Source organism: Chrysemys picta, chromosome 3 (assembly GCF_011386835.1).
Source record: "Chrysemys picta bellii isolate R12L10 chromosome 3, ASM1138683v2, whole genome shotgun sequence".
NCBI lineage: Eukaryota > Metazoa > Chordata > Testudines > Emydidae > Chrysemys > Chrysemys picta.
Genome location: NC_088793.1, coordinates 11,521,240 through 11,547,264, shown reverse-complemented (window position 1 = coordinate 11,547,264; position 26,025 = coordinate 11,521,240). Strand labels below are relative to the sequence as shown.

The 26,025-nt window shown below is 45.2% G+C and overlaps 1 protein-coding gene across 6 annotated transcripts in view; it reads right to left on the bottom strand.

The window, feature by feature from the left end:
* LOC101940185 (L-threonine 3-dehydrogenase, mitochondrial) overlaps nt 1-13,976 on the bottom strand; it is a 28,231-nt gene extending 14,255 nt beyond the window's left edge. The window contains exons 1-2 of one of the 6 annotated variants that reach the window (XM_065587481.1): nt 8,785-13,976; nt 5,686-8,555 (exon numbers count right to left, since the gene is read on the bottom strand). In XM_065587481.1, coding sequence (XP_065443553.1) covers nt 5,686-5,894 — 209 coding nt within the window. In that variant the 5' untranslated portion in view covers nt 5,895-8,555; nt 8,785-13,976. Of the gene's footprint in view, nt 1-943; nt 1,059-3,916; nt 4,063-5,039; nt 5,286-5,429; nt 5,619-5,685; nt 8,556-8,784 lie in introns of those variants that run through there. The other 5 variants (XM_005290666.3, XM_065587483.1, XM_065587485.1 and 2 more) reach the window with 5 other exon arrangements.
* Between the last annotated feature and the right edge of the window lie 12,049 nt (nt 13,977-26,025).

Here is a 26,025-nt window from a genome sequence, read left to right as displayed (position 1 = left end):
ACTACTCTCACTGCAGCAGAAGCCACCCTTTTAAGTATTACCTGAAATCCTACACATGCTACAGCAAGTATCCATTACATATCCATTCTGAAATTATACTTTGTTTTAATGAAAAATGTTGAGTTCAATCACTGCAGCCCTTCCCATCTCCCTCCCACACATCCCAATTCTCTGCCAGACAGGTTGACTCAGAGTAACCTCACAGATGGTTTTATAGAGGCTATTAAAGAGGATTTCTCCTCTCCCCTTCTCTATGAACTCTTAGTGTTGGCATAGTAAGGAACAAAAGGCTCCTGCTGGAAATTCAGACAGCAATCACTGTCCAATACAGACTAACACGGCTATCATGATGAAACCTGTCTTACAAACATTTCCAACACAACCAGTTCCCAGCAAAAACTGCATCATGACTCCAATATAAATTAGTAGCATCACTTAACAGAAAAGAGGCATAAAATAAAATAAATAAATTAATGAGGCACAAACTCAGTTCTCTCAATATCCAGGTCTTAATTTGAAAAGGCAACTTTGATATCGGTTATTATGTTATTTTAAAGTCACCTGCATCACTTTACCACTTAAAGTAAAGTAGTTTTGAAGATGGAAGGTCCTAAGTATTATTACGAATGTAACAAACTCCTTTTTCCAGGTAGCCTTCTCTTTCCTGACCAACCCAAAGAGAAAATATTCTTGTCTCATTTCAAACGTCAAACACCTGTTACCATCTAGATTCTCTGACAAGCTTCTCATCCACTATATTAGCTTGTGAGGGAAATTAATAAAAGAATCAACAATTTGTTCACTATCCTAATTAAATAAAACCAAAGAGCTTCTCCAAAGAAGTGTGTGTACTGAATTTTAGCATTATTTTTAATAAAATGAAATGAAAAACATTTAAGATGATAGAAGCAAAACAATTCTGATTTATTGTATCTGAGCTTACCTCTTTCTTTCTCTTGGTGATTTAGCAGAAGGGAAAGGGGTGTGTGTGTGTGGAATTTATAGAGTCCTGCCTCTTTACTAAGCCAATCAAAATCCTAAAAAGAGTAGGAGTTGGCCTGTACGTAAGAGAAAGGGGAAGAGGGAGGGAGAGATCAACAGCAACCAGGAACATCTAAGAATCACATTTGTTTGATTTAAGAGGTCTTCACCACATGACACACAGTGTTGTTTCTCAAATATCCTGTGGCCAACAAGGCTTCATGTGGGTGAGGTAATATCTTTTACTAGGGACCCACCTCTTTTGGTGAGAAAGACAAGCTTTCAAGTTCGAAGCTCGTCTCTCTCACCAACAGAAGTAGATCCAATAAAAGATATTACCTCCCCCACCTTGTTTCACCAGGTGATAGGTAGAGAATATTGAAAATATGTAACAAGATTTCTTAGCTAAAGGGAGTATACAACATACGATCATCACTAAAAAAACATTTAAAGAGAATAGCTTTTAAATAACTGATAGAGCAAAGCATTAATAAAAAGCGAACAGGCTTGTGGTAAAAAGCAAAGCAGCAATTCAGTGCTGAATAGCAGGGAATTTCCAAGTTTTGCAATAAGATTGTGAAAAAATTATGTAATGCCCTCACAATTGACAAGAATTTAACAAGTTAATCTTTCAGTCTGCAATCCTTTTTCTGGAGTCTGACAAACTTTACATGTGCTGATAGGGTAACATGAGCACCTGTTGCTGACATAAAAGACTAAAACATGTTTATAAGTTAGCTGGCTGCTTTCCCCTGTATCAGTTTGGATTAGGGCTGTCAAGTAAGCACAGTTAACTCAAGCGATTAACTCAAAACAAATGAACTCAATTAAAAAAATTAATCACTATTAATCGCACTGTTAAATAACAGAATACCAGTTTACATTTACTATAAATATTTTGGATTTTTTCTACATTTTCAAATATATTGATTTTAATTACAACCCAGAATACAAAGTGCACAGTGCTCACTTTATATTATTTATTACAAGTATTTGCACTGTAAAAAAGATAAAAAAAATAGTATTTTTCAATTCACCTCAAATACAGTAGTGCAATCTCTATCGTGTAAGTGCAACTTGCAACTTACAAATGTGGACTTGTAGGCTCTGAAGTTTTATATTGTTTTATTTGAGTGCAGTGATGTAAAAATTCTACATTTGTAAGTTGCACTTTCACGACAAGGAGATTGCATTACAGTACTTGTATGATGTGAACTGAAAAATACTATTTCTTTTATCTTTTTTACAGTGAAAGTATTTGTAATAAAAATAATAAAGTGAGCACTGAACACTTTGTATTCTGGGTTGTAATTAAAATCAATATATTTAAAAAAATCTAGAAAAAATCCAAAATACTCAAATAAATGGTATTCATTTATTGTTTAACAGTGTGATTAAAACGGCGATCAATCACCTTTTTTTTAAATCTCGGTATTAATCACAATTAATTTTTTTAATTGTTTGACAGCCCTAGTTTGGATATTAATTATTTTTATAGATCTCTAAGAAATAAGATAAGGGAACTTATGAGTTTAATTTGTAATAAGTAAAGTTTTACTTTAAGCTTCAGCAATAAATTAAACTGGAACTCAAGCCCAAGGCATAAAAAGAAAGGTCAAATCCCAGAACATAAAATCTCAGCTGTAGCTTCAGTAGGCTGTACAGCTGTTGTGCGACCCAGCTACGCTCATGCATACACTTATTTTAGAGGATGTTCATTTTACCAAGAATATACAGTGTCATTGGAGGCGTGGGTGGAAGAAACTCACCACAATCTGTGCTTTCACTATTAGAAAATACAAATATACTGAGAGAAAAGGACTAAGTGAGCTGGTGTGAAAGCAGGGAGTATGTGGGTGAACTCCACTAGTCTATCTCTAGGGAGGAGAGGGGCAGCTCTCCACTACTCCTTCAACCTCCTGGTCAGGCAGTAGAAAGACTAAAAAGGGGGATTTTGCTACCCTCACCCCAGCATGGTTTTTTAACCCCCCCCCCCCCCCCCCCCATATCTAGCTCCCTGGTGCTTGCCTCTTCTGCTGCAGCAAGAATGTGAAATGGACATGATTTTTATTTTCAGTATTATACATAGGGTTTGGAATAGTAGCAGTGAAAGAGACAGGAATCACAGTTCTAAATATGCTGCAGTTTACAGCTTTCTTTGTCAACTGCAGAGGCACAAGAATGGTTTCTACACACTTTGGAACACAGCTTTGAAGCATTAGGTCACATTAAGATTACCTTCATAACTACAGGGACCAGACACTGAATTATTTTAAAAGAACGTTTAAATTCTTCAGAAATTGATGGTTTAGTCTCTTTACTTTTGGTGAGATTATTCTTTTCTTGCTAGCTAGTATTTATAAGCCTTGAGTTACAGCATTAGGCTTTGTTCACTAGAGAAGTACCTATCTATTTTGGTATCTTTGTTAAGTTGCTTGAAGGTTATTGGGGTTTTTGTGTTTGTTTTTTGTTTCTGGAGTGGGTGGTGGGACATTCGGATAGAAGGGGTTTCAATGACCCATATCTAAAATCTACTTCTGGCCAGACTGGAAATTAGTTGGACGGGTTCATTCTATTCTATATGGTAAGGATGACACTATCACTCCATTCGACTGTCAGGGCTTGTCTACAGTTAAAACTCTACAGTGGCACAGATGCACCGTTGTACCGCTTTAGCATTGAAACCACCTACGCCGACAGGAGGGATTCTTCTTTCAGCACAAGTAATCCACCTCCTCGAGAGGTGGTAGTTAGGTTGATCAAAGAATTCTTCTGTTGATCTAGTGCAGTCTACACAGGGACTTAGGTCGGTTTCACTACACCACTCAGGGGTGTGTATTATTCACACCTCTGACCGACATAATTAAACTGAGTATAGGAGACTCCTACTGTACTTCTGCTCTGGAAGGATCTGTGAGTTGAGAGAGCTGATTACCATGGTTTCACCTACTCCATTGCAGTCTTTTGCTCATCTGCTTGGGCTCTCTACAGCATGCCCTCAGCATGAAAGGAACTACAGTAGCGCCTTTCATGCCCTCCACCCCCAACATGGGAAAGCAGCATTTGACCTGAAGTTGGTTGCTGAAAGCAAGGAGGAAAACTAGATTCCTTCAGTAATCAACTGAAGCATGATTTAAAAAACAACAACATATTACAGTAAGGCAAAAAGAAAAGCTGTAACTATTTGCCATGTTTTTCATAAAAGCCCCACTGTCACTAAGGTCTGCTTTAGAAATTACAGCATACTTAAAGAAGACAACAGAAATGAGTTTATTTCTATAGTCATGATGATAGGTCTAAACTGACAATTTACAGAAAACAGGTATTTTTAAAAACTCAGAATTATTTCAGTCTAATCCATACAAGAAAACAGCATCAGACAATGATTCACTAAACTAGGTAGGATTTTTTCCCCCAGGTTAAGTTCTAGTAAATGGATGCTTCTAACTACCTTAATGATCAGAGACTATAAATGCAGTAACTGCATGGAGTATTAAATTCTTAACCAGCAGGTTCCATTTTGTAAAATGCTGTTAGATACTTGGATGACAAGCACTAGAGAAATATTAAGGATTATTAATAATACTTAGCTGTAAAGTCAAAGTCTCTAAATTGCCAGTGTTGGCATTTAGAGTAACACAAGTAACTGTCAGAATTAATCTAACTGCTTTTTTCCAGCTCTTTGGCTACCTTCCTTGTTAAGACCGTGCCTGCTACATCAGTATGATGCCGCAAGCGTTTCACTTTAATGTTTAGAGCAATTTGATCTTTCTAATGCCTTGGCATGGCACATAAGAGCCAAGCACTGAGTTAACACCAGCCTTGACTAGGTGCATTTGGCAAGAGCCTCCGCTTATGCGGAGGCTGCAATGCACAGCCCGCAGCAGCCCCGCCACTGATTTATAGGTCTTGCTTCACCCTTTCAGCAGCTGCAGGACCCAAACGGGTTGGTGCAAGAACCTCAATCCCAGGCCAACCTGCCAACACAAAGACGACGTCCTCTTAACCCTTAGGGTCTGGGCCATGCAAAAGTGGCCCCGACTCACCGCTCCTCGCACCTTTAAAAGGTCAGAACCCCTAGCACCCAGGTAGGGCTTTTCATCAGTCCATCGCAAAACCCTTTATACAGGAGGATCCTGCTAGAGCCCATTTCATCCCAGGGAGACTCCCAGAGCGAGCCATGACCACAGACCCCCCCCCTCCCCCCGCCTCTCACAGCGCCCTGGGAGCAGCAGCAGGGGGGGGGGGGGCAGACCACGCACAGCTTGAGGGAACCCAGGAGTCCTGGCTCTCACCCCCGCGCTGCAGGGGGATGGAAAGGGGGGGGTGTCTTTCCAATTCGCCCCTCCCCCCATCCCAGCGCGTGCCCCCCTCCCGCCCAGCCGCAATCCGCCCCCCCCCCGGGCGCTATTCGCGGGGAGGGAAGAGTAACTGCGGCGGCCACTAACCGCCGGTAGAGCTGGCGAGGGGGAGGAGGGGAGAGCGGGGTCCCGGCGCTGAGGGGGGAGGCGGCGACCAGCCCAAAGCCGGGTCGGCTCCGCTGGGGTGGGGGAGGGGCGGACCCCAGGGAGCTGGAGCTGAGGAGACGCAGCAGCGAGGCCCGCCCCGCGGTAAGGAGTCGCCCCTCCCCCTCCCATTCATTCGGAGGCAGCTGCCCGGGGCCAGACCATCGTCTCCCCCCCCCGCTCCCGCAACGGTACCGACCCCTCCAGCAGGAATACGATTGGTTCCGCTCGCTGCCTTCGGCCCCCGCGCTGCAGCGCAATGGTACGTGGGCCAGAGGCTCGCGCACACCGCCGCTGCTGCTCCTTTATCAAGCCGGCTCGCGCGGCCCCTAAGCCCCGCCCCCACCTGGCAGCCTGAGCCTCCTGGTAGGCTTGATGCTGGGAGAGGCGGGGCCAGAGTGCTGCCATCACCTCCGCAGTAAGCGTGGAGACCGGCCATGCTGGGAAAGATTTAAAGGCGTCGGGCCGATCTCTCCCTGCGCCTCAGCTTCGCACCACACCCCCGAGAGCGCTCCAAAGTAACATCTGGTGAGTGGTGATGTCAGCAGGTGACGTCCCGCCATGACATCACAGGGCCACGAGGTTGTGCCAGAAGAGACATCATTTTGTGGCAAAAAATGGGAAGCACGTGGTCAGGGGCAGAGCAGGGGGAGTCAGGACTCCTGGGTTCTTTTCTGTCCCCACCTGTGGGCAGACAGGCGGTGCAGTCACCAGAGCATGGGATGAGGAAGAGCCAGGACTCCTGGGTTCTGTCCCTGACTTCGGCAGGGATAGTCATCTTTGCATCTGTAGAAGTGAGGTTCTTACCCACGAAAGTTTATGCTCCCAGTACTTCTGTTAGTCTCAAAGGTGCCACAGGACCCTCTGTTGCTTTTTACAGATTCAGACTAACACGGCTACCCCTCTGATCATTGGAGACCGAAGATCCTGGTACCCATCAGTGGCATTACTCACCTGTTCTAACCCTGACACACGGATGGGACTAGAATACAGCTTTTTGAAAGTGTGCTGTTTAGGAGAGAAAGGAATAAACAGAAAGGTGGCAGGGTAGCATTGTACATCAACTAAAGAAATAAGTGGTAGTATGGTCAAAACCGAATCGGTTGGGGTCAAAATCACCTTCGGGGAGTATGGTAAAAGAGGATCTGTCTGTTGGGATAGTGTTAGAGCAGGGGTGGGCAAACTACAGCCCACGAGCCATTTTAAGCTGTCCTGCAAGCCGCACCACCCTCCACACCTTGCTCCTGCCAAAGTGCGGTGTCGGGGGCCACACCACACAGCTCGTCCCCACTCCGGCGCTCCAGCCAGGGTACTGAGTCGGGGCCACACCACATGGCTCCCGGACACCTGGTTCTTATGCACTCCAATGGGAGCTGTAAGGGTGGTGCCTGCGGACGGGGCAGTGCGCAGAGCCACCTGGCCACATCTCCACATAGGAGCCAGAGAAGGGACATGCCACTGCTTCTGGAAGCTGTTTGAGGTAAGCGCCACTCGGAGCCCCCTGAGCCTCTCCCCATGCCCCAACCCCCTGCCCCAGCCCTGATCCCCCTCGCGCTCTCCAAACCCCTCGATCTCAGCCTGGAGCACCCTCCTGCACCCCTAACCTCTCAGCCCCACCCCAGAGCCTGCATTCCCAGTCAGAACCTGCACCCCTTGCCGCACCAGCCCTGATCCCCCTCCCACCCTCCAAACCCCTTGGTCCCAGCCCAGAGCACACTCCTCATCCCCAGCCCCACCCCAGAGCCTGCACTGCCTCCCACACCCTAACCCCAATTTTGTGAGCATTCATGGGCCGCTATACAATTTCTATTCCCTGATATGGCCCTCGGGCCAAAAAGTTTGCCCACCCCTGTGTTAGAGGTCTGCTAAATGAAGACTTTAACTTTCCAGATATAGATTAGCAAACAAATGCTACTAATAAGTAGTAAGGCCCATTTGTTCCTGGAGGTGATGGCAGTTTTCTTCATCAGTCACCAAACAATCAAGAGGTGATGCAATTTTAGATTTGTTTTGTGTAAATAGTAAGGACATCATAGAAGAGCTGATCATAGGAAATAACCTTGGGTTGAGTGATCAAAAGTTGATTCAGTTTAAATTAAATGGAAGGATCAAATCAAAGCTGTTACTACTAAGCAGCACAGTATGGGAGGGAGGTGACCAGCCCTCTGTGGAGAAAGAAGTAGTTCAGGACTATTTAGAAAAGCTGGATGAGCACAAGTCCATGGGGCCGGACGCACTGCATCCGAAGGAGCTAAAGGATGGCAGCGCCATTGGCCGTTATCTTTGAAAACTCATGGCGATTGGGGGAGGTCCCGGATGACTGGAAAAAGGCTAATGTAGTGCTCATCTTTAAAAAAAGGGAAGGAGGAGGATCTGGGGAACTACAGGCCAGTCAGCCTCATCTCAGTCCCTGGAAAAATCATGGAGCAGGTCCTCAAGGAATCAATTTTGAAGAACTTAGAGGAGAGGAAAGTGATCAGGAACAGTCAGCATGGATTCACCAAGGGCAAGTCGTGCCTGACTAACCTAATTGCCTTCTATGATGAGATAACTGTCTCTGTGGATGAGGGGAAAGCAGTGGACGTGTTATTCCTTGACTTTAGCAAAGCTTTTGATACGGTCTCCCACAGTATTCTTGCCAGCAAGTTAAAGAAGTATGGGCTGGATGAATGGACTATAAGGTGGATAGAAAGCTGGCTAGATCGTCGGGCTCAACGAGTAGTGATCAATGGCTCCATGTCTAGTTGGCAGCTGGTATCAAGTAGAGTGCCCCAAGGATCGGTCCAGGGGCCGGTTCTGTTCAATATCTTCATTAATGATCTGGAGGATGGCGTGGATTGCACCCTCAGCAAGTTTGCAGATGACACTAAACTGGGAGGAGTGGTAGATATGCTGAAGGGTAGGGATAGGATACAGAGCGACCTAGACAAATTAGAGGATTGGGCCAAAAGAAATCTGATGAGGTTCAACGAGAACAAGTGCAGAGTCCTGCACTAAGGATGGAAAAATCCCATGCACTGCTACAGACTAGGGACCGAGTGGCTAGGCAGCAGTTCTGCAGAAAAGTACCTAGTGGTTACACAAAAAGAAGAACAGGAGGACTTGTGGCACCTTAGAGACTAACAAATTTATTAGAGCATAAGCTTTCGTGGACTACAGCCCACTTCTTCGGATGCATATAGTGGGCTGTAGTCCACGAAAGCTTATGCTCTAATAAATTTGTTAGTCTCTAAGGTGCCACAAGTCCTCCTGTTCTTCTTTTTGCGGATACAGACTAACACGGCTGCTACTCTGAAACCTAGTGGTTACAGTGGACAAAAAGCTGGATATGAATCAACAGTGTGCTCTTGTTGCCAGGAAGGCGAACGGCATTTTGGGCTGTATAAGTAGGGGCATTGGTGGGGCCTCATCTGGAGTATTGTGTCCAGTTTTGGGCCCCACATTACAAGAAGGATGTGGAAAAATTGGAAAGCGTCCAGCAAGGGAACAAAAATGATTAGGGGGCTGGAGCACATGACTTATGAGGAGAGGCTGAGGGAACTGGGATTGTTTAGGCTGCAGAAGAGAAGAATGATGCGAGGATTTGATAGTTGCTTTCAACTACCTGAAAGGGGGTTCCAAAGAGGATGGATCTAGACTCATCTTAGTGGTAGCAGATGACAGAACAAGGAGTAATGGTCTCAAGTTGCAGTGGGGGAGGTTTAGGTTGGATATTAGGAAAAACTTTTTCACTAGGAGGGTGGTGAAGCACTGGAATGGGTTACCTATGGAGGTGTTGGAATCTCCTTCCTTAGAGTTTTAAGGTCAGGCTTGACAAAGCCCTGGCTGGGATGATTTAGTTGGGGATTGGTCCTGCTTTGAGCAGGGGGTTGGACTAGATGACCTCTTGATATTCTATTATTCTACTACCTGTTTGTAAATATTAACCTTTTTTCCTTGTATATTAAATTCATTTGCATATTAACTATTCCCCCCAGAATCTTTTACAACATTAACAAAGGCCCAGAGTGTTGGTTCTTAACATGTGAGTGACCTATATACAGGAACTCTGTGTGACTGTACTGTATTGGACTGTACTGCATTATTGTGGGTTGCTCCAAGTCTGTGGGAATATAGATGTCTAAAGGAAAGACCCCTCAAACGAATAAAAGTGTTTACAAAAGTATTGTTATAAACAAAATTGGGTGATTAATAAGGGATACTTGTTATTGAAGATGGGTTCTGTAATGGAGGAAATCCCATTGAAAAAATGTTTTTAATTCATTAAGAACTGTTGATTGTCACAGCTGTCAGTAATAATGACTGGGTTAGAGATTCCTTTTTAATCATCAGTCAAGTAAACTGAGAATCTTAAAAAATCCATCAGTAATTAGAAAAACAAATCACACAGTAAATTAATCATGGGAAAGTATTTTCCCTCCAAAAGGAGGTTTTGTATGCCTCACCCTGTAAAAAGAAAAGAGGGTTGAAAAGTTAGTTTGGGGATGAATGCTATCAGCATTCCACCTATCTTCTCTTAACCATCTGCAGGGGTGGTCAAGTATCTGTTCTTTCTATATAGTACTGTATTAATCTTTTGAGATTAAGAAATATTTGCTAACAAAGGAAAACACTAAAGAATTTTATAATAAATTATGTTATTAAACAAGGGGCTACTTTATTTGCACTAAAGAGCAATTAATAAAAGCAATCTTTGGAAATATGTTTGTAAGTTGTTTAACAAGGAAACCGAGAAACAGTAAAAATATGTACCTACCAATGGGAATATTTTATTTGTCCAGGCTGCAAAATGTAAAAATAATTCCTGGCGTTATAGCTTGTTGTCTGAATACGATAGAACCGGAGAACAAAGATAAAAAGTCAGGCTGCCGAGAACAGGCTGCACAAAACCAACTCCTTTCTGGCAGCCAGAAAATCACAGTAAAACACTCAAAGGATAGAGAGGAAAGAGAAACAAAAAAAGAGCAAAGGAAAGAGCTAAAACAACAATTGGAAGGTGTAAGTAAATGCCTCCTTGTCTTGTAATTTGCAAGAGGCAAGAAATAAAATTGGAGGAGTTCAGGAACAAATTAGTCAGAAAGCTTAAGAGAAGCAGCGGTGGAAAAAACAGGCTAGGAATCTCAAAAACACAATACAGGGAGTATGATGTGAAGTTACAGCAGCAGCAAGGCTGGAAAGTAAAATAAATAAATAAAAATATTGGAGGAACAGGTCAGAATGATCAGAGGACAAACATAGGGCTACCATACGTCCGGATTTCCCTGGACATGTCCGGCTTTTCGATCTATAAATAGCCATCCAGGGGGGATTTCTAAAAATCTAAAAATGTCCGGGATTTCCCCCGGTCGGCTATTTATAGATCGAAAAGCGGCGGCCAAGCGCCACTTGGCAGCCAAAGCCCCTTCCCGGCTCCCCCCATCCCCTGCAGCCTTAGCACACCATCCGGCCCGGCAGCTGTCTTCCCCCTTCTCCCCTCTCCTGAACGCTCCGCCCCCCTGCTTCTCCCCCTCCCCTGCTTCGCGGGAAGCCTGAAAAGAAGCAGGGGCAGGCGGGCAACAGCAGGTAAGCTGGTTGGGGCGAGGGAGGGGGACGCAAGGAGGAGGGCTCCAGGGAGGCGCGGCGTTGCCCAGTCCGGCCCCGGCTGAGTGGCTCCCTCCAGCCTTGGCTGGCCCCAGTGGCTCCGGCCCGGCTCGGCTTGGGCCCCAGGGCACCGGCCGAGCGCGCCGGCCAAGCACCCCTGGCCCGGCCCCAGCAGCTCCGGCCCCGGCCCCAGCAGCTCCGGTCCGGCTCAGGCCCCAGGGCGGCAGCCTTGGTTCCGGCCGAGCGCGCCGGCCCCGGCCCCATCGGCTCCGGCCCGGCCCCGGCCGAGCACCTCTGGCCCGGCCCCAAGCCCAGCGAACCCGGCCGGAGCTCCGGCTGGAGCGCAGCCCGATTCCTGGGCTCTTGTTAAAGCCAGCCCTGGACGGGGGGGGGGGGAGTTGAATGGGTCAGGAGTTCTGGGGGTCCTGTCAGGGGGCAGGGAGCAATTGGATAGGGCATGGGAGTCCCGGGGGTCTGTCTGGGGGCGGGGATGTGAATATGGGGTGGGGGTGTGGATAAGGGTTGGGGCAGTCAGGGGACAGGTAGGGTCCTAGGGGGGCAGTTAGGGTGGGGGGTTCTCAGGAGGGGGCAGTCAAGGGACCAGAAGCAGGGAGGCTTAGATAGAGGATGGAGTCCTAGGGGGCAGTTAGTGGCAGGGGTCCCAGGAGGGGGCAGTCAGGGGACAAGGAGCAGGGTGGGGTTGGAGATTCTGAGGGGGGGCAGTCAGGGGGTGGGAAGTGGGAGGGAGTGGAGTGGAGTGGATGGGGTGGGGCGGGGCTAGAGCGGGGCTCCTCCCCCCCCATCCTCTCTTTTGATTCTGGAAATATGGTAACCCTAGACAAACAGCCTCTAAATCCTTCTTCTCCCCTCAAGTTATTCTTTTCCCTCTCTCAAACTTATTTATAGCTGTGGTTGATACAGCTGCTCCTTCTGTGCTAATCTTGCTTGCTTTTTTCTTCTCTGGGTTGTGTAATGACCAAACTTTCTAAACTTCTTTAGTAAGTACCCACTTGGCTTATGTATTCCCGTCTTATATATATTTCTGTTGCCTGAAAGCGGACTTACAATGTAATATGTTATCTGAAAAATCATAATTGAACTATGTTCTAGGATTTAAATCCAACACCTTGTCATCCATTTTTCGTTAAAAGCACTGTAATTGTAAGAAAACGATGTTTGCATTTGTGTATGTTAAGGCTGATTTAACAGTTATTAGCTGCTGAATCTATTTTGGTTTTTAATTACGACTAATGTTTGTGTATTTTTAAATGGTTAATTTTTGTTTTGTTGTTTAAATTTATGAACTAATAAGAACTATGAATTTTGTTACATCAATATTCAGCTCTTACCTGTGTGTTACATGCTCATTTCATAGTAGCTAAACTGAACATGGGGGAGGGAGGAGTTCTTCAAGTGTTTTTTCTTTGTATCCTGACACTGTGTCTAAATAATTAAACTTGTTACTAGTTTATCTTGTTATCTTAAATACTAGAGAAACTGTGTTAAGTTAGAGGATATTTATATTTTAAATTTATAAGAATGTGTTGTGGTAAAGGTTTCTCTTGTCTCTACCCACCTTTTCCCCCTCCCTCTGTTTTTAAAGCAAAGCGTACACATCTGGTTTTGCAAAGAGTTGAAGGAGAGGGGAAAGAAGAAATCCTTTAGCATAAATTGTAAGCTCTAATGTCTGGCAGTCAGCACTGTAAAAAACAGAATACTTAATTTCTAAAAATAGTGTCATAAAAAGTAATAAATCAGGTGCAAGTAAAAGCAAAAACAAAGTACCAAAAATGCTAAAAATAAGTTTTTAAATAAGTCCAGTAAAACTAACAATTAACAGTTTTTAAATCCAAAGGTCAAACATGTAATATGATTTTCAAATCTTAACATTGTTTTTTGGTAATCCTAACATAACTACATAAGTCTCAAACGAATGAATACTTTTTTGAACATTTCCTGAAAGTTTTAAATAAAAGGTAAGCTGCCTAAATCAATTTGTTTAATTTTTGTTGTTTAATTTTGGTTTCCTAACATGCATTCTTTTAATTAATTTAAATTGTAATGTTTTGTCTTGTATGCGACACCACATTTGTCTTGTTCTGTGTGTGTATCACATAATTATTTGTTTTTTTATGTTGGTTCTTGTTGCAACTTTATATACATCTACCACAAAGAGTTTCACAATTACCATTCTCTCTTCCATAGACAAGTGAAACGTTCACTGTTATTTTCTAAACCATCTAGGTTTTTCCCCCTGTATGTTAATAGTTTATGCCTTGCCATGTATACTCAGGAGGAGCACTTCAAACTGTTACCTGAGCCGCTATTGCTACTACAACAGGCTGGTCTAAAGTGTAACCCAACCATGGCACAGCTGGTAACTCAATCTCTTTCCTTTAAGAAATTATTTTGTCTTAAGACAGACACCATCTCAATAAAAGGTAAACCTAATTTTGCATTTGCTTTTACCGATCAGTGCCTCTACCTTATAATCCCTTACTGGCTACCATAGACATTTTATACCTAACTTTGCTTCTATCTCTGATCCCCTGTGCCACTTTTTGAAGAAGGAATTGCAGTAGTGCTGAACAGAGGAACACACAAAGGCAGTTACTGTCTTGGGGAAAAAACCTGTAATCTCTGCTGCAGGTCTGGCCCTACCACAACTTTTTTGTTTGCAGGTTACTACACAAGAGCACTATTTCTTTTTCTTGTACATGCCATGCAACCCAGTATGCTAATCTCACTACTGTGTTGTGTACACTGAAACATTTTGCTTCTACTAATCTACAGTTGTCCTTCCTAACTCCACATGGGTCTGGAATGCCCTCAGAGTTTCTCCTTCTGGCACTCTCACAACTTAAAAAAATCTCTGATGGATCTCCCTTGGCTTATGCCTTTCTCCTTTCTTGCATTGCTCCCCTTCCTTCCCCTCACTTTGTTCTCAATGATAAAAGCCATGGTAAAATGACTCTGTTTCACTTTCAAAATTCGGTGGCTAATCCTCTTGTAAAATTGAAGTGCTCAAGGGGGCGAGTAATTAGACTTTTTCATACATAATCATGAGCACCTGATGTCTCCAGTTAATATTCCAGAAACTCTGTCTGTTTCAGCAGTCAGCACCATAAAGACAGTGGCTGACCTGCAGTACTACAGACAGGGCCGCCCGGAGTGGGGGCAAGTGGGGCAATTTGCCCCAGACCCCGCAGGGGCCCCGCAAGCCCATGCCAAGAATCCCTTTCCTCACCCGGCGACAGTCCGGGTCTTCGGCGGCATTTCGGCGGCGGGGGGCCCTTCAGTCGCTCCGGGTCTTCGGCGGCATTTCGGCGGCGGGTCCTTCAGTGCTGCTGAAGACGTGGAGCAACTGAAGGGCCCCCCGCCGCCAAAATGCTGCCGCTGCAGACTCGGAGCGCCGCCCGGTGAGTACAAGCTCTCCCGCTTTGCCCCAGGCCACTGAATCCTCTGGGCGGCCCTGACTACAGAAGCAAAATGCAGCATTATGAGACCTGTGATTAAACACGTACAAAAAAATGGTCACAGGATTCACCCTCAACACCTTATGAATCAGCATTGCAACAGAAAGCTGTTTGCTCATGTACAAAGGCAATACTACCCAAACTGGTATTTTATCAGAACAAATCAGGAAGGATCTGATATATTCACTCCACGAGGTACTTTCAGGAGGAAACAGGGAACAGACCAAACAATGCAGAGATTCAAAACACTCGGCTGGTGGCCACAAATGAAAAAGGAAGTAAAAGAATACTGTGGCAATTGTTTAATCTATGCAGAAAATAATCCAACAAGTAATTAAAACAATGTTCCCCTTAGACCACAAAGAAATTCAGGACAGTGGTATAATTTGCAGATTAATTTTGTGGAACCATTACCCAAGACTAAAAAGGGAAACAAGTACCTGTTGGTGGTAGTAGACCCATTCTCAAAATGGACTGAAGTTTTCCCAATGTGTGTTAGTCTGACCTCAGTAGTATGCAAATTGTGAAGGAAAGAATAGTTAAATTCAGGGTGGTAAATAATAAAGGGGATGTAATATAACATGGATCTATCAAAGGTAGATCATGCCAGACTAATCTGATTTCCTTCTGTGAGGAAAATAACTGATTTTTTTTTTTAAGACAAGGGAAGTGACGCAGGTTTAATACACTTGGACTTCAGTAAAGCGTTTGACACAATACCACATTGGAAATTATTAAGGAAAATGGGGATCAGTAAGAATTATAAGGTAGATAATGAACTAGCTAAAGGGGAGAAGGCAACAGGGTGTTCTGACAGACGAATTATCAGACTGGAGGGAGATTACTCAAGGATAGGTCTTGGGGACAATCTTATTCAATATTTTTATTAAGGAACTTGGCACAACAAGTAGGAGTGTGCTAATGACATTTGCTGGTGATGCAAAGATGGAAGGCATTGTCAACACAGAGGAGAATTGGCGTATTACACAGGAATACCTGGATGATTTGAAGACTCGATTGACAGAAATGGGATGAAATTCAGTAGACTAACATGCAAGGTCATGCACTTGGGGTCTAACAACGAGAATTTCTTCTATAAGCTGGGGGCTCATTAGCTGGAAGTGACAGAGGAAGAGAGAGATCTTTGTGTGTGGATCAATCACAGGATGACTATGAGCCAGCAATTTGATGGGGCTGTGAAAAAGGCAAATGTGATACACATATGCATCAAGCGAGGCATTTCCAGCAGAGAAAGAGAGAGAGAGAAAGAAGTATTAATGCCATTGTAGAAGACACTGATAAGACCTCATTTGGAATACTCCTGGTTGCCCATATTAAAGCAAAATGAATTTAAACTGGAACAGGTGCAGAGAAGAGTTACTAGTATAATCAGGGAACGGAGGGCTCGTCTTATGAGATAAGATGGAAAGAGCTTGGAATGTTTAGTCTAATAAAAAGAAGGCTGAGAGGGGATATGATTGCTCTCTGTTAATACATCAGGGGTAAATACCAGGGAGCGCGGAAGAGCTATTTAAGCTAAAGGACAAGGTTGTCAAAAGAACTGACCATGAACAAATTCAGGCTAAAAATTAAAAGAAGGTTTCCAACTATCAGAGGGGTGAAGTTCTGAAACAGCCTCCCAATAGGAGTTGCGGGGACAAACAACTTAATTAAGAGAGCTGGACAAATTTACGAGTGTGATTGCACAACGGGGTTGCTTGTGCTGGTAGGAGGCAGGGCTCAGCAGCTCTGGGTCTCACTTCTGGTTCATGTCTCATGTTCCTAAAAGTTCATGCTTCAGGATTTCAGCCAGCCACCTTCAGGGTTCAGGCAGGGATTTCCCTCCAACCCTCAATGTATTTATTTTTATCTCCTTCCTCCGAAACATCAGGGATGGCCAGATCTGGAGATTCGACATTGGCAGGACACATAGGGACATGCCGGTGGACTCCAAGTGCTTTTCCATGCCCATATGCTCATGCTCATTGTGCTGTGAGCTTGTGTTTGGGACAGAGGATGTACAAGCCACATGGCAAAAGATATAAAAAGGCTGCTGCATCTTCTCCATTTTGTCTTCAGTCCTGCTTCTTACCTCTGGAGTAACTTCTGTACAAACCGCAGCTTTGAACAAAGGACTGACAAACCCATCCAAGTGTTCCCAAGGGACTTTACAAGCCAGCAAATTCACCAGTGGTGTTAAGAACCTGATGTATGGACTCTGAAGTCTTATGTAGGTATCTGATTGCTTTGACCATTTAACAACTCTCTTCTTGTTCTTTTATAATAAAACCTTCAGTTTTAGATACTAGAGGATTGACTGGCAGCGTGGTATTTTGGGTAAGTGTGATGTTCCCCTGGTGTTATCTGGACCGGTGATCTGCTAGGTCACTCCAATCCTTGACTCTGGAAGCCAGCCTTACCCTGCGCTGCTGTGAGAACCCCCGCTCCTGGGCTGTTCACGCACAGCCTCCGGCATGTAAGCCGCTCCTTGGATTGTGCAATGGAGTAACATTAGCCAGTATCTCTGGTCCCAGACACAACCCTAGGAACCTCCATCTTGCAGAGTGCAGTTATGCCTGCTGGACGCTGCAACTTTATATGAGTTCATCAATTTAACAAAGAAATTGTTATGTACCAGGCTTGTTATCCCAAGGGGAGTCTCTGACATGCTTCAAACCAAACGCAATGCTTCTGGTAGAATAAACAAACAGATTTATTTTAAAAGATTAAAAGATAAATTTGAAGTGATTATAAATCAAACAATAACAAGTCAGATGAAATAAAAGCAAAACACATTCTAAGCTGATCTTAACACTTTCAATGCCCTTACAAATTTAGATGCTTCTCACCACAGGCTGGCTGGTTGCTCTTCAGCCAGGCTCTCCCTTTTGATTTGCGCTTCAGTCGCTTGGTGTGGTGTCTAGGCGTAAGTGGGGGAGAGAGAGAGAGAGTGAGAGCATGGCAAACGTCTCTCCCTTTTATCATGTTCTTTCTTCCCTCTTGGCTTTGTCCCCCCCCCTTCAGAGTTAGGTGAGCATTACCTCATCGTAGTCTCAAACTGATCAAAGGAAGTGGGGTTCTTACCCACGAAAGCTTATGCTCCCAATACTTCTGTTAGTCTTAAAGGTGCCACAGGACCCTCTGTTGCTTTTTGGAGGTTATAGTGGATCACAAATTGAATATGAGTCAACAATGTGATGAAGTTGCAAAAATACTCTGGTGTGTATTAATAGAAGTATTATATATAAGACTAGGAGGAAATTGTCCCACTCTGCTCAGCGTGGGTGATGCATCAGTACTATGTCCAATTCTGGGTGCCACACTTCAGCAAAGATGTAGACAAATTGGAGAGTCCAGAGGAGATCAACAAAAATGAGAAAAGGTTTAGAAACCCTGACCTATGAGGAAAGGTTAAAAAAAACTGGGCATGTTTAGTCTTGAGAAAAGAAGACTGAGGGGGGAACCTGATGATAGTCTTCAAATATGTTAAGGGCTGCTATAAAGAGGACTGTGATCAATTGATCTCCATATCCACTGAAGGTAGGACAAGAAGTAATGGGCTTAATTGACAAGCATGGGATATTTAGGTTAGATATTAGGAAAAACTGTCTAACCATAAGGTTGGTTAAGCTCTGGAATAAGCTTTCAAGGGAGGTTGTGGAATTCCCATCATTAGAGGTTTTTAAGAACAGGTTGGACAAACACCTGTCAGGAATGGTCTAAGTTTACTTGGTCCTGTCTCTGCAAAGGGGGCAGGACTTAATGACCTCTTGAGGTCCCTTCCAGCCCTACATTTCTATGATTCTATGATACATTCCAGGAAGCTGGGGAAGATGAAATACTACAACAGGAATGTGTAACGGTTCCTCTCCCGCTGCAAGTGGGAGACAATGCTAATTTCAATCTAACTGCTTGAGTAACAGTTATGCCATCCACAAAGATGTTAGGTCATAACCATCCCAGGGGTCAGTCTCACTGGGAAGAATAAAAGACATTTATTCAAAGCCAAGGGGGACACTGGCTGTTCCTTGAGGACAGCTAGAATATTACCATGCTCTGTGTGGTCAGATGTAACTCATGTCCATATGGACACGGATAATGAAAAACTACAAGGAAAGAAGCTCTGGGTAGTGGATTCGCCTCAGAAGCTGAACAGGCTACCGGAGAAGGAACTGTTCTGACAGTAGTTAATAGATAATCCAAAAAGAGGCACACTAATCATCTCATCTATCATGAGGCTACTAGTCATCTCTCTTTCCTCAACTCCTGGGCTCTATTCCAAGATTTGGGAAAGGAGTGGTCCTAATGATTAGAGCAAGAGCTTGGATGACAGGAACTGGAGGACTCCTGGGTTCTATTCCCAACTCTGGGGAGGGAACAAAGTCAAGGACAAGTGGTTACCGCAAGGGAATGGACATCAGGACTCCTGGGTCCTATTCCTAGCTCTCCCACTGACCTGATGTGTGACTGTAAATCACTTAACCTCAGTTCCCCATTTCTAAAACTGGGCTAACAAGGTTTACCTACCACAATAGCATGGCTAGGTGTTATTTATTGTAAAAAAACTGCACATTGCTCAGTCAGCCTGTGCTAACAGGGGGAGGGATAGCTCAGTGGTTTGAGCACTGGCCTGCCTAACCCAGGGTTGTGAGTTCAATCCTTGAGGGGGCCACTTAGGGATCTGGGGCAAAATCTGTACTTGGTCCTGCTAGTGAAGGCAGGGGCTAGACTTGCTGACCTTCCAGGGTCCCTTTCAGCTCTATAAGAGAGGCATATCTCCATATTTTTTTATTTATAGAAATACAGGTATTATTTATCACAACAGAGCGATGATGCACCAACTCTAAATGGGATTTTGTGCACTCTGAATATCTGTGGCTAAATTGCTATATTCTCAGCAGGCTGGAACCCTCTGTGAAATTCACAGGGAGGAGGAATCCACTTGACTGTATCTGTGCCAGGTGTGAGCATGTCTCAAGCCTTTGTTCTTCAACACTGCCTGGGGAGGAAATGCTACTTGTGCCTCTGGAATGTGAAATAGTTTAGAGTAGAAAAAATTAATGCTGATCGCTACTGTTGTCACTCAGCCAAAGTAAAGGGAGAAAGTATTTGCTGCTGTGAAAGCTTTTCGCACCGCTGCTAGTCGAAATCCTAGACGTGTGGGGCCTTGCGGGAAGGGGTGGAGTGGGGGTGGAGCAGGGGTCAAGCACCCCCTGGGAAATGATAAAGTCGGCGCCTGTGCTTCTGTTGTCCCCAGTTCGCAGTCTGTACAGGAAAGCATGAAGGGGGCAGCTCACCGCATGGCACCAATTCGTAGTCTGATGTGGCATGGCAGCTTCTGTGACGGCTGCTTCCTCTTGTCCCGTGGCCCTCCAGCCAGGTCAGTTCTGAATCTCTCCCCTTTTAGGGCAGGCCATAAACCAAACACAAACACAAATAAAGCTGGTTAGTATGTGAGCAGGGGAAATGCCTCCCTCTCAGGGTCTATCAAAAGCAGGTTCTCCCTTCCCTCAGGGAGGGAGGCAGTTGTGGATGGGAGAGATCCTGCCTTCCCTCAGGCGTTTGCTCAGGAGCTGCAAGGTGAAGGTCCTTTCTCTTCCCTGGCCTGCCCTCAAGCGACCTGTTCTGCTCCCTTTTACCTCCCCCTGCAGCCTGTGCATCTCTCGCAGGTGTGGTGGGGCAGGGCTGGCTGAGCCCAGAGCAGCTCCTTACCCCGTTGCCCGATGTAGGGTTTGTGTACCTCATTACTGCAGCAGAAGGCAAAAAAATTCCCCAGGTCCCTGCCAGTCTAGCCTGGGGGAAAATTCCTTCCCAGTCCTAAATCTGGGCCCCTGAGCCTGTGAGCAAAACACACCAGTCAGACATCTAAGAAAGCGGATTCGCTGTACCACCTCAGAGCTCTGACCTACTGTGACTCCCTGGGTGAGAAGGCAAGGAGCTCCCTGGTGTCTAGCAGACAGTCTCAGCTGTCCTGGTCACCTCAGTACATCCCAACTCACTATTGTTATAAACTGCATAGGCACCGACCTATGGGTGGGTGCTCCGGGCCTCAAGCACAGAAAAAAAAAATAGGGGGTGCTCAGCACCAGTGCTCTGGTTCCGGGGCCCTGGGGCTGGCCGCTGATCAGCTGTTCAGTGGGCCCCAGAACTGGCTGCCGATCAGTTGGCTCTAGGGGCAGGAAGAGGTGGAGCGAGGGCAGGGCCTCAGGGGAGGAAGCAGAGTAGAGGCAGGAAGAAGTTGAGAGAGGGCAGGGCCTCAGAGGAGGGGCAGAGCAGGGGTGGAAAGCGGTGGAGTGAGGGCAGGACTTCAGGGGAAGAGGAGGAGCAGGGCCGAGTGGGGATAGAGCATCCACCGGGGGAAAAAAAAGTCTGCTAAATTGTATCTAAAAGGTGTCCTGTTATGTCACTGGAAAACAACTCACTGATCATTAATATTCTCGCATGATGTATGTACGGTCAGTCCACAAAGGATTATACATGTGTGCTGGAATTATAACTAAGATGTGTTTAAACTGGGCATGCCAGGAGAATTGATTCAAAAAATTTTTTCCAGACATAGGGATGTGGTTCCAGCTGCTTGAGTGTATCAGAGGGGTAGCCATGTTAGTCTGTATCTGTAAAAAGCAACCAGGAGTCCTGTGGCACCTTACAGACTAACAGATGTATTGGAGCATAAGCTTTTGTGGGTGAAAGTGAAAGTGGGTATTCACCCATGAAAGCTTATGCTCCAATATGTCTGTTAGTCTATAAGATGCCACAGGACTCTTTGCTGCTTGAATGTGTATCCGATGTAAATTGAGCAAGGTGTGACCAAAGAAAAGCATGTTTGCATGCCAGGCGAACAAAACCATCAGGACAGCAAGTGGGGAAAAGTGATCACTTAATCTCACCAGGGGATGGTGACCACACCCCTAGGAATTCTTCCTGCCTCTTGAAGCAGGGTCAATGAACTCTGAGAGAGAGACTTTTCAAAGGTTTCCTGGATTATAAAAAGAGAGGAGCAGAGAACCCTTAAGGCAGAGGTTCTCAACCTTTTTCTTTCTGAAGCCTCCGCAATGTGGTATAAAATCTCTGTGGCCCACCTGTGCCACAACAACTGTTTTTCTGCATATAAAAGCCAGGGCCAGCGTTATGGGGTAGCAAGAAGGGCAATTGCCCGGGCCCCACGCCATAGGGGGCCCTGTGAAGCTAAGTTGCTTAGGCTTCGGCTTCAGCCCCGGGTAGCGGGGCTTGGAACCCCAGGCTTCAGCACCATGCGGTGGGGCTTCGGCTCTCCGCCTTGGGCCCTAGCAAGTCTAATGCCGGTCCTGTTTGGCAGACCCCCTGAAACCTGCTGAGGGAGCCCCGGTGGGCCCTGGACCCCTGGTTGAGAACCTCTGCCCTAAGGGATCCTTCACCTGAGCCGACAAGGAAAACCAGCGCCTATCCCTTATACCTGAACTCACTTAAAACCTCTCCCTTTTTGATTAAATAAACGTTTTACTTTTTATCGAAGCCAGCCCTGTGCTTTGATTGAATTGAAATGATTGGTAATGCTAGTCACGATAGCAAGCTGCTGTTTCTGTCTCTTTAAAGGAGCAGCAAACTTAACTTCTGGGAATGTACAGTGACAGGGGCTGTGCATCACAGAGAGACATCTCGGAGGAACTCGGCCTGGAGTTCACTGATTGTTACCTGCTAGGCAAGTTTTGGGCCGGCACAGCCCTGAGGAGTTTGCTGGCGAGGCAGACAAACTGGTATGTCAGGGAGCTGTCACACTGCTTAGCTGCAGCAAAGTTCCCACTTCCTGAGGCTGAGAGGGGAAGCACAGAGCTCCCAGTTCTGGATGTCCTGAACAGCATGTCACACCCACCTCTTCCAGTGTCTCATTTCCAGCTGTGGCCAATCCCTGGTGCTTCCTGGCCACTTAGTGACAATGCTGTGCATGAGGGAAGGAGGAGGTATAATTTCTTCCTGATTCCAGTGAGAACAATGACCCACCCTTCACTCATATTGAAAACTGGCCTCCACTCAAGACTTGGAAAGTCACAGGAAAGCTTAATCTCCCTGCTCTGGTGGAACAGCCACCACCAGCTCCCCTTCCTCTCTGCTAGCAGCGGGAAACCATTCACAAGCTCTTCGTTCCCAACAGCCGCAATTTGTGATGTAACTACTCCCAAGCCCTGCCAGCCTGGAACTGGCACGGCACCCTTGACTTTGGAACTTCCTTGTGGCTCACAGGGCATAGAAAGAAGGGCCAAGAGCTGCTAAAAAGCTTAAAGATCCAGCTTCTCATTTTACAAGTGGTGACGTAGAGCTACACGTCTGAATGTTCTGAGCATCATAACAACACGAACTGCAGGCTCTGGGATCTCTCATCTCTATCTGCTGACCCTGCTGCTTGCAGTTTTTACCAGTTGTCTTTGTAACCAGGACATAATCAGCTAGGAGAGCCTGGACAAACAGGCTCTTTGAAATAGGAGCCTGGTTCAGACTTGTGTTTCTGCATTTTAGAGATTCATGGTCACTACTGAAAAAGATCTACCCCAAGCATCTACGAGCTTCATCCTTTGAAAAGGCTAAGTAATAGCATTGCTACCTTGCAGTAATATGGGTGAGCCAGATCTGAAAAGGAAAGCAACGTTTTGCCGTAACGTATGTAATATGATAGGTCTATATTTCAATCACCTTCCATCATCTAGTCAAATGTCCTGCCATCTTTATGGGACTGACTAGAAGAGCGTCCTAGAATCAGGCGCAGCGATCATGCTCCTGGCTTAGGAGCCAGCTACCTCTGCAAGAAGGCAAACAGTGAAAGAGGCCAAGTGAAATTCCAAGAGACATTGACAGCGTGGGACTGAGGGGTTTCCCTGTGCCATTGACAGACACCAGCTGGGTCAGTAGCAGCCACTCAAAATAAACTCTGTTTACCAAAGAGCTTTGAGAGCTGCAGTTTTGTATAGTGGCATCCGTTCCACTTCGAGGCTTGGGGAGAAAGAAATGGAAAAGTAGGGATTTGTCTGCACGAGGCAAGTCTCTGATTTCCAAACACACGGAGCTTGTGAACCTTCAGGAATCCTGTCCAACTCCATTCATCTCAGAGAATTTCTGCAGAGAAAATGCCTGCCCCCTGTTCTCTTCAACAAGTTACACAGCTCAAGGAAAGCATACATGGCCAATTTCTGTAGGTCAGAGCCTTCATTTCAAACATCGCAGATTAGCTAATCCATTGAGCGTTTGTCTTGAACTCTTGTTTTTTGTAACAATTTACCATCCATATTTAAAAACAACCTAAAAAAAAATTCCATTCTGAAAACTGACTCTGTAAAAGTGGCGCTCCCTCATATCCATCACTGCTCATTGATGTCTGTATCAGATTTGCTTAGTTTACAGGTAAAAGACTTTTTTTTTTTTTCTGAATTGCCAGCCCTACAGATTCACTCTGGAATCAAAGTCAAGCTGGGTACTTTCAGGCATACTCATCACCAGGCAATAAAAGTTCTGCATCTTGAACGTAAGTAACAGTTCTGTTGACAGTTACCCAGAAGAGAAGCCAGTTCACTCTCTGACACTCAGAGTTGTATTGCCCCTGCCTGGCTAACAGGAATAGAAAGTATTCAGTGGGCCCCGTTTGTATAATCTGGTCCATGCAGGAAGACCTTTATGCCTGTATAGAGTCCCACTGAAATCAGATTCAACACAGGCATGTGGATTCATCTACATGGATCATATTTCAGGACTAATGCTTTAATCAGGGAAATTAGCAGATATGGCTCTGAATATATTGGGAAGTAGGATGGATGAATAAGGAGGTGTCATGTTTACATTGTCCCTTTTTGGACTAGAACCACAATTTACACATTGCAGTGGTGCAGCTCTTAAAAAGTTAAACACTTCCACCGAACTACATGATCCGAGCAGACAGAAGGAATGCTGGAAGAGCAGAGAGAGAGCTGAATCAGACAGAGGGAATCATTTTCTTTTACAAACTGTTCATGCAGAAAGAGCCTGGTTTTATCAACATGACGCTAGAAAGACAGCCCAAAAGCTAGAACCTGTGAGAATGGCTCTGAATGAGTATGGTGTAAGTAGGTATATGACTAGGTTATATACTATCATCCAGGATGGTTTGGTAGGTGGAGATGTGGCAGATGTGGGGCTGAGGTGGTACATAACAGCTGACATCTAATTATAATGGTATGTGTATCCAGGCTGTGATACCTTATTTACTTACAGTATAAAACGCATTGGACCAGAGCCTCAGCTGGTGCAATCTGGGATAACTCCATTGAGTTGTTGGAGCTACACTGATTTGCACCAGCGGAGGATCTGGACATTAAGATTTTTGGTTGTTTTGTTGTTGTTGTTTTTTTAATAAAGGAAAATCCAACCATTAAAAAACCCTCTTTGTCAAGGCACCTCAAAATAACTTGACTCACCAGAAATTAGAGCTGGAAAATACCTATTAAATCATCTAGTCCAGGGGTTCTCAAACTGGGGGTCGTGACCTCTCAGGGGGGTCACAAGGTTATTACATGGGGGGTCGCGAGCTGTCAACTTCCACCCCAAACCCCGTTTCGCCTCCAGCATTTATAATAGTGCTAAATATTTTTTAAAAGTGTTTTTAATTTATAAAGGGGGGTCGCACTCAGACACTTGCTGTGTGAAAGGGGTCACTAATACAAAAGTTTGAGAAGCACTGATTTAGTCCCATTTACTAGGAGCCATAGGAGGATTATTCCCTACAGAGCAGTCTCCAGTTCTTTGTACAGCCAAGTTTTAAAGTGTCTGAAGTGTTGGGGCTTTCATCCCTTCCCTATTATATTCAGGTTATACTGTGCTCATGACTGTAGTATCTGAGTACCTTCCAGTAGCGCATTAAGCATCTGTGTGACTATATGTCATGTGTGCTTGGGTAGTGTCTTGGTTTGAGAGGGTGTTTGGGGGGTATATTTGGTAAATATATATGTTGCTCTGTATTTATGTTAGAGAAGAGGAGGTCAAAGAAATGTGCCTTGCACATGAAATGGAAGGTGGTGAGGTTTGTGATGGTCCTTAGTTCCTGAGGGAATTCATGCCACAGTTTCAGACCAGCCCCCAAGAAAGTTCTGTCTCCCGCACATTTGAGCTTTATCTTTATTGTCGAGAGTTCCACTGTGCCAGAGAAGCAGAGCTATTGACCACGGTCTTCATCCCAGAGCTTTCAGCTCTTTTAGATATCCTGGTTCCGGCCACGTAGCTCTTTGACAATAGGGACCGAGACCTTGAATTTAGTTCAGAATAATATGGGAAGCCAGGTTTGAAGTGCTCGCAATAGCCTGTGTTGAGGAGATGCACTACAACATTCTGTACTAGCTGGAGTTTCCTAAGTGCCAAAGTCTTCATAACCAGGAATACTGCATTGCTGTCATGCAGTTGAAAAGGTGTGAATAACTGAGGCCAGGTTATTATTCTGCAGGATGGGATGGAGTCTCTTAGCCAGAAATAGTAGAAAGCATTACTTG